Source organism: Cricetulus griseus, chromosome 2 (assembly GCF_003668045.3).
Source record: "Cricetulus griseus strain 17A/GY chromosome 2, alternate assembly CriGri-PICRH-1.0, whole genome shotgun sequence".
NCBI lineage: Eukaryota > Metazoa > Chordata > Mammalia > Rodentia > Cricetidae > Cricetulus > Cricetulus griseus.
Genome location: NC_048595.1, coordinates 329628210 through 329641983, shown reverse-complemented (window position 1 = coordinate 329641983; position 13774 = coordinate 329628210). Strand labels below are relative to the sequence as shown.

The 13774-nt window shown below is 40.4% G+C and overlaps 1 protein-coding gene across 1 annotated transcript; it reads left to right on the top strand.

Annotated features, from left to right (window-relative positions):
* The first annotated feature begins 8707 nt into the window (after nucleotides 1–8707).
* On the top strand, nucleotides 8708–13499 carry Setd9 (SET domain containing 9). The gene is given in 12 exon segments (XM_035438782.1): nucleotides 8708–8743; nucleotides 8877–9023; nucleotides 9483–9546; nucleotides 9549–9660; nucleotides 9662–9738; nucleotides 10483–10516; nucleotides 10518–10578; nucleotides 10834–10876; nucleotides 10879–10935; nucleotides 11619–11684; nucleotides 11687–11723; nucleotides 13261–13499. Coding segments are annotated over 12 exon segments (822 nt in total). The 3' UTR covers nucleotides 13349–13499.
* The last annotated feature ends 275 nt before the right edge of the window (nucleotides 13500–13774 follow it).

Here is a 13774-nt window from a genome sequence, read left to right as displayed (position 1 = left end):
ACGGAGGCAAGGATGCAGAATTTGGGAATAAACTTCTATATACTTAAGGTGTGAATAGAATGAGAGATTTCTAAAATGAAAAATCAGGAAAATATGTTGAAGTCTGAATAGTCTTTGGTTTGACTAGACCTTTTAAAATTTTTTACTTCATTTTTCCTTTTTAAAAAATTATTTTTCTTCTCTTGAAGCTAAGTACCCCTATTTTCTTTCCTCTGCACCTACTAAGCAGAATTGTTTGACTAAGCCATGTCCAGAAGAGGGCAGCAGAGTAACACTTTAAAGGATTTTCTTAGCGTGTTGACTTTGCTAAGAAAGCTTAAATTTTGTTATTGTCTACTCAAAACTACAGAATAAATCCCAGCAATCTCAGAAATCTGAAAAATCCACAAAAGTCATTGATAGTTCCATTTTCACCAACTAGAACCTAGATTTGGCATTTACCTATTCCTCCCACTTGCAACGTGCGTAGCAAAGGGAAGACACTGCCTTCCTGCCAGGGCTCCTGCTCTCAAGAACACTTTACTCCTAGCTGCCAATCATCCACCAACCCATCCATCTATCCATCTGTCCACTCATGCATTGTGCTGATCATTGTTCCTGAGCTCTAGAGACTATTCCTAGCTAGTGCTCTGCTCACAAACCATCAAGGACTGCTACCTGACGCCTGCTGCTTTAGTGCTCTGGACTCATTCCACCTAAAGCTTTATTTCCCACTACTGCCCACAAAAATGTCTGCTCTTCTCCTGTTCCTCTCATTCTATGAAGCCATGTGTTCAATCCCACCCCTGAACCTTTGCTGATGACAGTGATTTCCCATCTCTCCCCACCCCACTCAGAGCAACTGAGAACTGCTGCCATTCAAGGCTGCCATAAGCACCTCTTGTCATTTGGTTTTGTTTTTTGTTTGTTTGTTTGTTTTTCGAGACAGGGTTTTCTGTGTAGCTTTGGCGCCTGTCCTGGCACTAGCTCTGTAGACCAGGCTGGCCTAGACCTCACATAGATCCACCTGCCTCTGCCTCCCAAGTGCTGGGATTAAAGGTGTACAACACCACCACCCAACAAGCACCTGTGTTCTACATAGTTCTATGAACACTATGTATGTTGTGTATTTATTATAATTATGTCCTGGCAGATGGCAGTAAAGTGGCTGAAGAAAAAGGTGGCTTTTGCTAATTTGCATGAAACCTAGCAGAGACCACTTTTCTCCTTTTAATGAAGCATTTGAAGTCTTTCAGCACAAAAGCACTGGTAAACTGAATTAAGAACATATTATAAAGATCACACATCATAAACAAGATTGACTCGTTTCAGGAATAGAAAGATGGTTCAACATACACAAATCAATTAATGTAATATAGCACATAAAATAGAATCAAAGCAAGAAATCGCAGATCATCTCCATAAATGTAGAAAATAGCTACAAGTGTTCTTATCCACTCAGCCAATACCCCAGCTCCATATCTCTTCTGCTTTAAAGTATTCATTGTACTTTCACCTCTTTGAGTAGGCTTATTACCAGGTGTTTTGTTTTTTTTTAAAGCTATCATGAATAGGAACAAAAGCTACACAGAAAACCCTGTCTTGAAAAACAAAAAAAAACCAAAACCAAAAGACAAGAGGTGCTTATGGCAGCCTTGAGTGGCAGCAGTTCTCAGTTGCTCTGGGTGGGGAATCACTGTCATCAGCAAAGGTGCAGGGGTGGGCTCAAACACATGGCTTCATAGAATGAGAGGAATGGGAGCCTGCCAACATCCCTTCACATAAAAGCCCAGAAGAAACTAGGAACAAAAGGAACATACCTCAATACAATAATGGTTATACATAACAAACCTATAGCCAATATTACTGAAAATATACTTTCTAAACTTAGGAATAAGAAGGGGTGCTTGGTATCTCCACTCTTACTCAATATACTGTTTGACATGTTAGCTAGAGGAATAAAGCAAGAGAGAGAAATAAAAGGGCTTCAAATAGGAAAGGAAGATGCCAAACTATTCCTATTGTAGATAGTATGATCCTATACTTAAGAAACCCTAAAGTTTCCAGGAAACTCTTGGCTATAATCAACACTTTTAATAAAGTATCAGGATACAAAGTCAACATAAAAATCAGCAGCTTTCCTATATACCACTAGGAAATCTGCCAAAAAAGATACCAGTAGGAGAAAAAAAAAAAAAAAAAAAAAAAACCTATTCATGGTAGCTTTAAAAAAATAAAACACCTGGTAATAAGCCTACTCAAAGAGGTAAAAGTCATCACAATGAATACTTTAACAGAAGAAATATGGAGCTGGGGTGATGGCTGAGTGGATAAGAGCACTTGTAGCTATTCAAGAGAACCAAAGCCCTACCTGATGGCTTACAGCCATCGATAACTCCAGTAACTCCAGTTCCAAGAGATCTGGTGCTTTCTTCTGAACCCCAAGTACACCAGGCATGCATATGGTGCATATACATACAGGCAGACAAAATACTCATACCCATGAAATAAAATAAAACTTAAAAAACTGAGGAAATAGAAGACGACATTAGAAGATGAAAAGACTTCTGTGCTCATGAATTGCCAGAATTTCTATCGGCAAAAGCCATATATCAATTCTGTAACATCTCTATCAGAACATCCTGTAACATTCTATCAGAACCTCAGCTCTGTGATTCACAGAAGTAGAAAATTGTCCTAAAATTCACATGCAAGCACAGCCGTTTTCAGACAGCCAGAACAATCCCTAGCAGAAAGTATGAGCCCAGAGGTATCAAAGCTGCTAATCTTAACATATATTGTAGAGCCACTCTAACAAAACCAGCAAGATTTCAGGTGGGGAAAAAAAAAAACATACCAGCAAACCAACAAAACAGAATGGAGTACCTAGGAATAAACCCTCGAAGCTGGAATACCTAATTATTGACAAAATAGAACAATTATCCATTGCTGGTAGAAATGGAAACTGGTGCAGCCATTATGGAAATTGCTATGGGGCATGCTCATGTGCATGTACACACACACACACACACACACACACACACACACACACAATAGAACTACCATATGACTACTAGTTTTGTCTCTCCTGAAGGAATTTAAGCATACCACAGAGATGCTTGCACACTCATGTTTATCATGGCACTATTCATGACAGCCATGACATGGTATCTGACCAGATGCCCATTAACAGGTGAATGGCTAACCAACATCTGGTATATAGCATTACGATGTTTAATTCAGCCATAAAGAATAAAAGTATGATATTTGCAGGAAAATGGATGGTGCTGAAGATTATATATATATATTTAAATATATACATGAATGATATAAAACTGTAAGAGTGACTATGAAAGGAGAGCAGGGAACAGTAGGGAGCAATATGAGTTAGAAATAAAATGGATAATATTCTCTAATGTGTGGAATCTATATTTAACAATATATGCATATATGTGACATGGAAGTAGAAGATGAACACTTTCAAGGAGGAAAGGTACCAGCAAGGCAGGGTAGAAGAATAGAGTATGGTGCTAGTAGGGTGAATACGAACAAAGTTTAAGATTTTTAAGTATGCAAATGTCATAATTAAACCCATTTCATTGTATAACTTGAAAATTAATTACAAATTTAAATGTATAGTGATAGAACATTGTGAACAATTTCACACTGATAAAACTGAAAACCTAGACTAAATGAACAGATGTAATAATAATAAATAATAATAAAAAAACTAGCACAATGTTGTAACGATAACTCCTTCCACCAACCACCTGAGTTCTGCCGCCACATTAGGGCCCCCAAATAATACACAGAGTCTGCAGTCCAATGACTAGGATTTCTTATTTGCTAGCTCCGTCTTAAGTATCAACCATAACCATTAATCTATATATTTTATAAAGACTTAACTTATCGAGGATGCTGGCGGCATGCGTCCTCTCTTGCCAGGAGGCTCCTTCTTTACTACATTTCCCAGAATCCTCCTTGACTCCTAGATCCACCTATCTTGCTTTCCTATTGGCCAACAGTGCTTTAATTAATCAACCAATATGACAAGCATATACACAGAAGGACCTCCCCTATCACAATGTTACACAAGAAGAAAATAAATAAATAAATAAATGTTTCTGCTTGGTCTTCTTGTGGGACTCCTAACAGTGTCTCTGACTCGTTTGTAGACTTTTGGGACCCTACTCCTCATAATGGGTTGCCTGGCCCAGTCTTAATACAAAAGCTGTGCTTAGTCTTACTGCAACTTGATATGCCGTCTTTTGTTGATATCCACAGGAAGCCTGACCTTTTATGAATGGAAACACAGAAGAGGAATGGACTGTGGGGAGAAGACGGGAGATGTGGATGGACTGGGAGGAGAGGAGGGACAGGAAACTCAAGTCCGAATGTAAAATAAATAAATATTTTTTTTAAATTCCTAAAAAAAAAGGGATATGTTTCTATAAGTTCCTCAGAGAACTAAAAGTTGATTTTAATTTTAGAAGCATCAGAGATGCCTGCTGGTGGTGGTGCACACCTTTAATCCCCACACTCTGGGAGGCCGAGGCAGGTGGAGCTCTGGAGATCATAAAGACATTCTGTTCACATGCCATTGGTAAGACTGGAAAATACATCTTGGAACTGAACCAACTTCATTAAGCAGGTTAGATAAATCTGATCTATATCCTTGTGAATAGCAGAGTCCAGTGGGAAAACCTCTAAGTTTGCCCACAACTTTCAAGGCATTAGAGTGAGATTAAAGGAGATATGAGCAGACATTCTTGCATTCTCCTTATGTCTCTGGAATAAAGCCAATCAGCTCGAAGGCCACCAGCGTCTGCCTGAATTTTCACTGAATCTGAGCCATTTGTTTTCAACTTCAGATTGGGATTCACATTTACTCTCAAGCAAAGAGCAGGGAAGCTACCCCCAAGCCTGAAGAAACAGCAACAGCACATTCACATTTTAATAAACATGCTGATTTGAAAATGTCCAGAATTCTAATAGGCTGTCCTTACTGGGATTGAACCTTGTCCAAATCTGTTGTGTGGACACCTGACTTATTAATACACGTGGGTGCTTCCTGTGTGCACCGGGTGAGTTCTAAAACTTCTTTCAAATATCACCTATGGAGGGATGGCTTCCCACCTCATCCCATGAGGCCAATATTACTCTAAATATCAAAACTGGATAAAAAAGACATCCAATGTAACAGAACTGTGTTGGTTTCTGGGATTTTGTTTTTTACTTTTTTGTTGTTGTTTGTTTTTTGTTTTTTGTTTTTTGTTTTAAATGGAGTGTACTGGATGTCTCTACAATTTTGTTCAAATGACTGCAGAACCTGGAAAAGCTGTTGCTGCTATTGATGCATAACATATTTCCATTATTGGTCTTTTTATATAAATATAAATATATATATATGCTAATTGAAACTCAAATATGTGATGAATCCAAGGTGTTTCAGTGAGTGCACACCTGTGCATGCAAATTTGATTTCAACTTTAGCAAGTAATAAAGTTATATGCTTGCCAAAAAAAATAAGTGACACACTGGAAGACAAATGTCACACAATTTCATTTTATGTGTAACCTAGAAATGATGAACTTATGGGAACAGAGAGCAGAATTGTGGCTATTAGGCTTCAATGTGGGTCTTTTAACAATGGGGAAACGATTGGTTTAAGGATATAAAACTGCAGTTGGACAAGAGGCATGGACTCTGTGATGTCTTGAGGTCTACTGAGAGCATGATAAATATGGTTGATAACAATATGCTATATTTTAAAAGTTGTGAGATAGAATACTTTAAGTGTTCTCAAAACAAAATGATGAATATGTGTGATATAACATGTTAATTGATTTAAGTTAGTCATGCCATTGTGAACATACTGTATTATGTATCATAATTGTTTGTGACTTTATTTATGAGCTAAATAAATGAATGGAAAAAATTCGTATACAATAAAAAAATAAAATAAAATAAAATACTGTAGACAGAGGGAAAATGTGCTATGGGTTCAAATGAGTGGCCATTGTGGTGATGTCTTATTTATGTTCTAATAAAGCTTGCCTGAAAATTAAAAAAAAAAAGACATCCAACACAAGATTACAGACCCACATCTCTCATAAATACATATGCCAAACTTCTAAACAAATTCTTAACGAAAGAATCCAATATTATAATTTAAAGAATAATATATCATGATCAAATTAATCCAACAACAGAAAGCTTAGTGGTCACTTGGGCATTGGCAGTAAGAGAACAGATAGGAATGGAAAGAGAAAATTCTATGGAGATTTTGAAAACGATAGTATGTTTGCAATCTTGATTTTGATTAATGCATGTGCAAAAGACCTAGCAAATTGTTCACTTAAAGTGTGTGTGTTTTATCATATAACAACTATACCTTTGAAAGCTCCTTTAGAAAACATTTTTGTCCAGTGTTTTGACTTTGGATATTTAGGAGAATGAAGTGCAAACAGCGCAGTTTGTCTATCGTTTATAGATTCACATAGAACTTTATCAGTGGTTAAGAGCACTTTTGCAGAGCGCCAGGGTTTGGTTCCCAGCGTCCGTATGGTAGCTCACAACCATTTATTAACTCCAGTTCCAAGAAATCCGATGTCTTCTGACCACCGCAGGCACCAGGTAAGCACACAGTGCACGGTACATCAAGCTGGCAAATCACTAATGCACATGTACTAAGTCAGTATTTAAAAAACCCCTTTGAATGGATCTGCTCTCTTAGAAGCGCTTGATGTCTAGGATAGGGCTGAAACTTGCTCGGGAAGACTCCGGCTGCGAAGATGCAGAGAGAGAGAAGGGGCTGAGCAGAGACTGAGGACAGCGGGAAAACAGCCGACAAGCAGCCAGGTACAAGCGTTGGGAAGAAACCAGGGGGGCCACTCCTAGGGCGCGTTCCTAGAGGGCAGGATGCCCTGAAGCCCGGTGACCCTTCGCGAACAACCAATATCGGTGTTGCACGTGAGAGCAAGAACGCAGAGACCGAGAGCGGGCATCGCGGGCTGCTCCAGCTCTGTGAGCCTCGGGTCGCAGAAGCGACACCGAGGGTGGAGATGCGGAGGGCATGACAGCGCAACCCGGCCCTTCCTTTGGCTGAGCCGACTGTGGGACGAGGGCCCGTCTCTCCCGCACCCTCTTGGGCACTGCACGCCCAGCAGCCGCCGGGCGGCCTCTAGCAGGGTGTGTATCTGAGATGGCGCCGCCTCGTTCCCTAGATCGTGCTTAACCTAAAGCACAACACCGGAGGTGAGAGGGCGAACGGGTGAAGCCAACTTTACTAGGCCTAAGGCTGCCGGCCCTGCTGAGGCAGGCGTGCGGTGGGCGTGCGGTGGAGGCGGAGCCTGACGTGGGTAAAGCCTGGAGAAGCCAAAGCGAATGCAAGCGAACCAATGGGCGGAGCCTAGCGTGGGTGGAGTCGAGGGGGAGGCAGCCAAAGTTTTATGGCGGGCGTACGGAGGAGGCGGAGCCTGACGTGGGTGGAGCCTGGGGAAGCCGAAGTGAAGGCGAGCGGACGAGTGGGCGGAGACTGACGTGGATGGAGCCCCGGGGAGGGGGGGTGAGGGCAGCCAAAGTTTTTTGGCGGGAGGGCCCAGGAGGAGGAGCCTGAGGTGGGTGGAGCCTGGGGAAGCCGAAGGCGAGCGGATTAGTGGGCGGAGCCTGACGTGGGTGAAGCCCGGGGAAGCCGAAGGAAAGGCGAGCGGATGAGTGGGCGGAGCCTGACGTGGGTGGAGCCCAGGGGATGCAGCCAAAGTTTTATGGATGGCGGACCTAGGAGGCGGAACCTGAGGTGGGTGGAGCCTGGGACCACCTCAGTCTGAGGCGGGTCGAACCTGAAGTGGGTGGGGCCAAAAGTAGGCGGGGCCCGGAGACTGAGGGTAGTCGAGGAGATTGGGGTGGCGGGCCGACGCCCACTTTACGGGGGCGGGACCCTTTCCCAGCGTGCGCCGCGCTGATGCGCCTCACGCGCGCTTTTCTCCTTTCGTATTCCGCCGTTGCAGGGACGCTGCCGCGGAGTAATGGGGTGCTTACGAAGCGGGGGTGTGGCGTTTTCTCAGCCGGGTCATAGTTAGGTGCGTGAAATTCCTCAGAAAAGCCGTGGTTCATTCTCATCGTTCTGTAGAAGGGAATATTGTGTGGAAAGTAGGCCAGATAGGGTCAGAACAGGTTGGAGGGACTAAGGCACAGGAACGTGCAGAAAGTAACTGCAGGCAAGTCGGGGTGCGTTGCCTCGGGCCTGGCGCTTCAGAGTGCGACTGACCTCAGTCAGTCCACGCAGTACTCACTCTAGCAGAAGACCCAGAAAGCCGTCTCCTGGAAAACTGGGACACGACACCCAAGCGCTTTCCCGAAGCTTCTCACCACAGAGACGTGAATTCGGGTGCGTGGTTACTGTAGAATTGGGGAAGAGTTGCTTCCTTTTGGTTCAGAAGCCACAGTTCGTTCAAAAAAAAAAAAAAAAGTCTGGAAGTGATACTAGTCAAAGAAGTTAGGAGAGAATATGACAAAGGATGCGAAGTTGAATTAGTTTGCCTTTGAAAAGAAGGTGCCTATGATAAAGTTTGGGGGGGGTCTTATTTAAAACATTCAAATAACGAATGTTTTGAGGGAAAGCTGAGCTACATTTCTGCTTCTGACCCTTACATTTACTACCTCGGGCAAGTTCCCCAACATTTCCATGCCTTGGTTTCTTTACAAAAACCCAATAAAGTATGTCAGCATGTTGAACCGAATAGACCTTTTCATAAAACTGGGAGTTAGGTAGCTTGGAGCTTTCCCAAACAATTGCTTTTCCTAATGTCCTCTCCGTACCTAGTTCATTAAGGCCTAGTTCATTAAGGCCAGTAACCCAGAAAACATTAAGAACGCTGACTTTAGTCGATTAATAGGGTAGTGAATGGAAACTTTTCCCATTTTTCGAATTCTTTGACACATTCCAGAGGAATCCAAAGACAAAATTATCCAAGACAAAATTATCCAAAGACAAAATTATCTCAAGTGAAGATGAACTAGGAATGTTACTGAAGGTTTCCCAGGCCCTATTTTTTTCTCTCATAATTTTTTTATTCTTTGGGAATTTCACATCATGCACCCCAATCCCACTCATTTCTCAGTCCTCCCATATCTACCCTCCACCCTTGTAGCCTTCCCCACCCCAATAAAATTAAAAATAAAATAAAATTTCGCTCCTCTGTCTTTTCCACCTCTCCATCATATGTTCTTTTGTTGTAGTGGCCTCGAGAGCTGAGGTGTGGCCTGTACTGCCACCCAGGGCCATCCTGACGTCTGGGCCAGAGCTGCAGCTAAGGGCCATGTGTGAATACATGGCCCTACTGCAGCTGGGTCCACAGTACCACCAAAGGCCTAGGATGCCCATTGTCTATACCCACCATCCCGGCCTGAGGCCATGTTGATGTCCAGGGACCATGCTGTTGCTGGGGTCATAATCTGAGTGGCCTGTACTGCCACCAGAGGCCATGCTGACATCTGGGCAGGCTTTATTTTTAAATGACTGCTGTAAACAATCAGATCTCTTGACTGTGCTTCCAGAACCTGTTGAGTCAAATATCAACACCTACAGGGAGTTCAGCAATAAAGACACCACCAAAGTAAAGTCATTAAACCAGAAGACATGCTTTTTAAGACCTTGGGTTTCAGTGTTGCCTGAGCAACTCCTTGATTTCCATAGAAAGAAGTGTTGTGTCACTAAAGGACTAGTACCAAAAGGGGCAGTTGTGTCTGTGTATTCTGGTAATAGCTCATTTAGTACTGCCAAAGTTCCTTATATATCGCCAAAGTTTAACAGAATACCTAACCTTGTAATCAGAGCAAAGGTTTGATTGAAAACCCAAGTTTCCATACTTTTTAAAATTATAATTTCATAATTAACCTTATGAATTGTGTGTTGAAAAGTATAATGTTTGATGAGATAATTGCATTTTAGGGCCATCTTTTTGGTCATAAGACTGTCCCAATATTAATTTTCTCCTTTCCTTCTTTGCCAGTAGAAGAAAAAAAAAAAAAAACAGCATTACAGTCAGATTCATCTATTCTCATATAAATCTACATTAGCCATTAATTCTTCAGTGGACACAATAAATATGTGTCTGCATATACATGTGTATAAAACTTTGTAAAACTGAGCCTAAAATATGCTGTTCATATTCTCATTAAGTAAGATAATTAGATTCTGTCTGCTATATGGACAGTTGGTTCTGTGCTTCATCAGCTGTTAGAAATAACTCTGTAAAGGGGAAAATTCCCTCAAAAACATGATGTTCTCAACTGGAAACTAACTGTTTAAAAAGATGGAAGAACATACATATGCAGTGCCATAATAACCCATTATTTTATGCAATTAATATACACTAATGAGTTATGTTTAAAGATGGAAGTATTAAAACAGACTCCTCTATTTTAGATTTATAATTTAAAATGTCCTTATCAGAATATTTCAGTTTTATGTTGCTTTGTCTCTGCCTTGTTGTATACTAGGTACAGTATATCAGAAGTATGAGCCAATCTTTTTCCATTAGAAATCCATTTATTTTCAGATGCTTGGATAGGATATGCATTGATGAAAATGACAAAGTAGTATAAAAATTGTATTCAGATAATGTCCATATTCAAATTCAGTTATCAGATGTAGAGCCATATTTGTCATAAGGATTATAGTGTAACCATTTATACTTTAAGTAAAAATCCATTTAGATGGCTGTTATGTGGCAATGTAGTTGCTTGATTGATAGACAATCTTTTTAGAAAGAAACAATACTTGTAGGGTTCATTTTGTATTTTTGGATTCCACTTTAATATATAGAATGCTCAGCTAATTCTTGCACTGAGAGAGACCAACTTAGCCCTTTAAGAATGAGTGACGGTACAGGGTTAAATCAGAAGTTAATAATCCACTGGCTATAGGACAGTATGTCAACAGTCGCTCAGACAGTATGTTGGCATGATGGAGCTTTTGACAGGAGGTACAAAATGGCTAACTCTTCATCCATGTGACTGAATACAAAGACAATTGAATATCTGCACTTAAGCAACTGTAATATTTTGAGAAAAGGTAGCTTTTGATCATTATTATTTTAGAATGATTCCAGCGTGTTTTGTCAGTATTGTAGTACAGCCTTAGACACTCATCACTGGACTAGTATTCCCTTTCTGCTGCTACGTTTGTGAGTCGTTCATTGGCTGGACTTTCCCACAGGAAAAACCCTGACCCTCTGGCTACAGTAGAAGCAGGAGACCTGACTCCTTTGTTTAACCAAACGACTGTCTGGAACCGTTAGTTCCTGATATTTTCAAGGTAAACTATGAAGCAAAGCATGGTGGTGCATGGCTATTATTCCATCCCAGGGAAGGCTGAGGCAGGAGGACCAAGAGTTCAGGGTCAGCATGTGCTATATGAGAAGACCCTGTCTCAAACAAACAAGGTAAAGCATCTCCATTTACTTCATTGGTTAGTGTATAATCTAAACACATGTACTTACTGCTTTATTTTACTCCATAGCAGTAATATTTTGAGTATGTTCCAATAACAAAACCATAATTAAGCATCATAATTCAATAGTGTTTTTTCTGACTATAGTGACTTTTTCCTCTCAAATGAATGTGACTCTTCCTAGACAGAGCCACTAATGTGTGTTATTAGGAATTTGATGTGCCTGCAGTTTTCCCTGTAGAAATGAAGCAAATCTCCCAAACATTGCCTACAGCTATGACAAAAGACAGTTTTTTAAAATCAGCTTGCCCCATCTCCCGTGTTACACTACACTTGAAAAATAAGATTTCTAGGAAAAATCTTTATAGAATTAGGAGCAGGGTTTTTTGTTTTTGTTTTGTTTTAGTAAAAAAAATTGATAGGAAGGTGGGTCAGAAGCAGAGCACTTGCTTGGTATGTTCAAGACCCTGGGCTTTGTGTTGTTGTTGTTGTTTTCAAGACAGGGTTTCTCTGTGTAGTCCTGGAACTCACTCTGTGGTCCAGGTTGATCTACAACTGCCTAGATTTGCCTGCCTTTGCCTCCTGAGTGCTGAGATTAAAGATGTATACTACCACCACCCAGATTCTTAAATAATTGATTCCCAGGATTGTTAAAATAAAAATCATAAGAAACTTAGGTGTATCCGTAGCACTATATTTCTTTAATATAGGTTTATCTGAAGATGAGGACTTTTACTTACTAAATCATTCGGCTTATTAGGAACCATTTCTCCTTGTGGGTAGTATTTGTCAGTATCAGCCTTAGAGCCTATTTCAAGTGGTTCTATTATGATTTTCCTCCTCGTAAAATTGTCAGGTACTTGTTTGTTATACTGTGGTTGTTTTTGAAGGAGGGTCTTACTTTGTAGCCCAGGCTGGCCTTCAGATCTTCCTGCCTTCGCCGCCTGAATGCTAGAATTACATACTACTCGGCTCAGAAGACATGTCCTTTACATAATTTCACTGAGGTGCTAAAGAACTTTATGGGGGTTGGTACACCTATTAAAATAAATACCCTTTTAAGATGACTATTTAAAACTTGGATTGTTGGGGCTGGAAAAAATGGCTGAGCAGTTAAGAGCACTTGTCACTCTTGCAGAGGGCCTGGTGTGGTGCATGTCAGTAATGCTTCCACTTATAAGGTAAAGGTTGGAAGATAAGGAATTCAAGGACACCGTCAGCTGCAGAGGAGTTCAAGACCGTCTAGGGCTACATGATAACACTCAGAAGAATCCAGATACCAACAATACTAAATATATTCTCTTTGGGTCCTATGTGTGTGTGTATGTGCTTAACAATAGAGTGTGCTGCCTGTATGCTCTCCACAGTGATGTCATGAGAATTTTGAAGGTGTATATAATAATGGTGTCTTGTGTCTGGGAAAAAATGGTGCTTTTAAACATCCCGATTAATTTTAAGTGAATTTCTATGATACACATTAATAAATTTTAAGCTATAATTATTTTAAAAGGATTAAAAATCCTTTTCTCTCTCTCTCTCTCTTTTTTTTTTTTTTTTTTTGTAATTCCAGTCTTGGGAACCATAGAGATGTTTTCAAAGATGTGGTTGGTGGTCTAAACTTACTAAATTGTGATCCTTGGAAAGGTTCTATGATAGGCTCCCTATAGAATTCCTCCTTGAAGGAAAGGGGCTATTTCCTCATGGAAACAGAGGACCTGTACTGCCATTTAGGAATCTGAACAAAGGATGGTGCACTGATAAAATCCACATTGGTGACAAATGCAAACTAGTCTTTGAACACTTCTTTTTGCTCTTTTTGTTTTCAGCCCACTTGAATGTGTTGTTCCTGTTGCCCTTACAGACATCAAGCAAGGACAGGAGCTTTTTTCAAACTATGACATGGTTATCAGCTAATGTGATGAATTAAAAACTTAAGGTTTACTAAGCAGCTATTGTGTTCATTCTAAATTCGTGGTTGTTGTTTGTTTGTCACTTTTGTAGTTCCACCTGCAGGGCAAAAGTTCTTAGACTTAACTGGACTTTTTGTATTTGTTGATGTTATAGTTATGCCAATTTCAAGGTAAAAGCTACTTGCTTCATAATTTCTAACTTATAATACAATTCCAATATTTAATTGGTTTTCATAATAATTTATTAAAACTACTTATCATTTCAGGTTTTCTTTTATTTGCATATCTCTATAGTTGTGAACGTCTAGCCAAACAGCAATTCTTTAAGGTTTTATAGTGTGTGTGTGTGTGTGTATGTGTGTGTGTGTATACACTTAAGCAAGTTTCTGATGGAGATAGAGGAGGGTGTCAGATGTTTTGGAACTGGGTT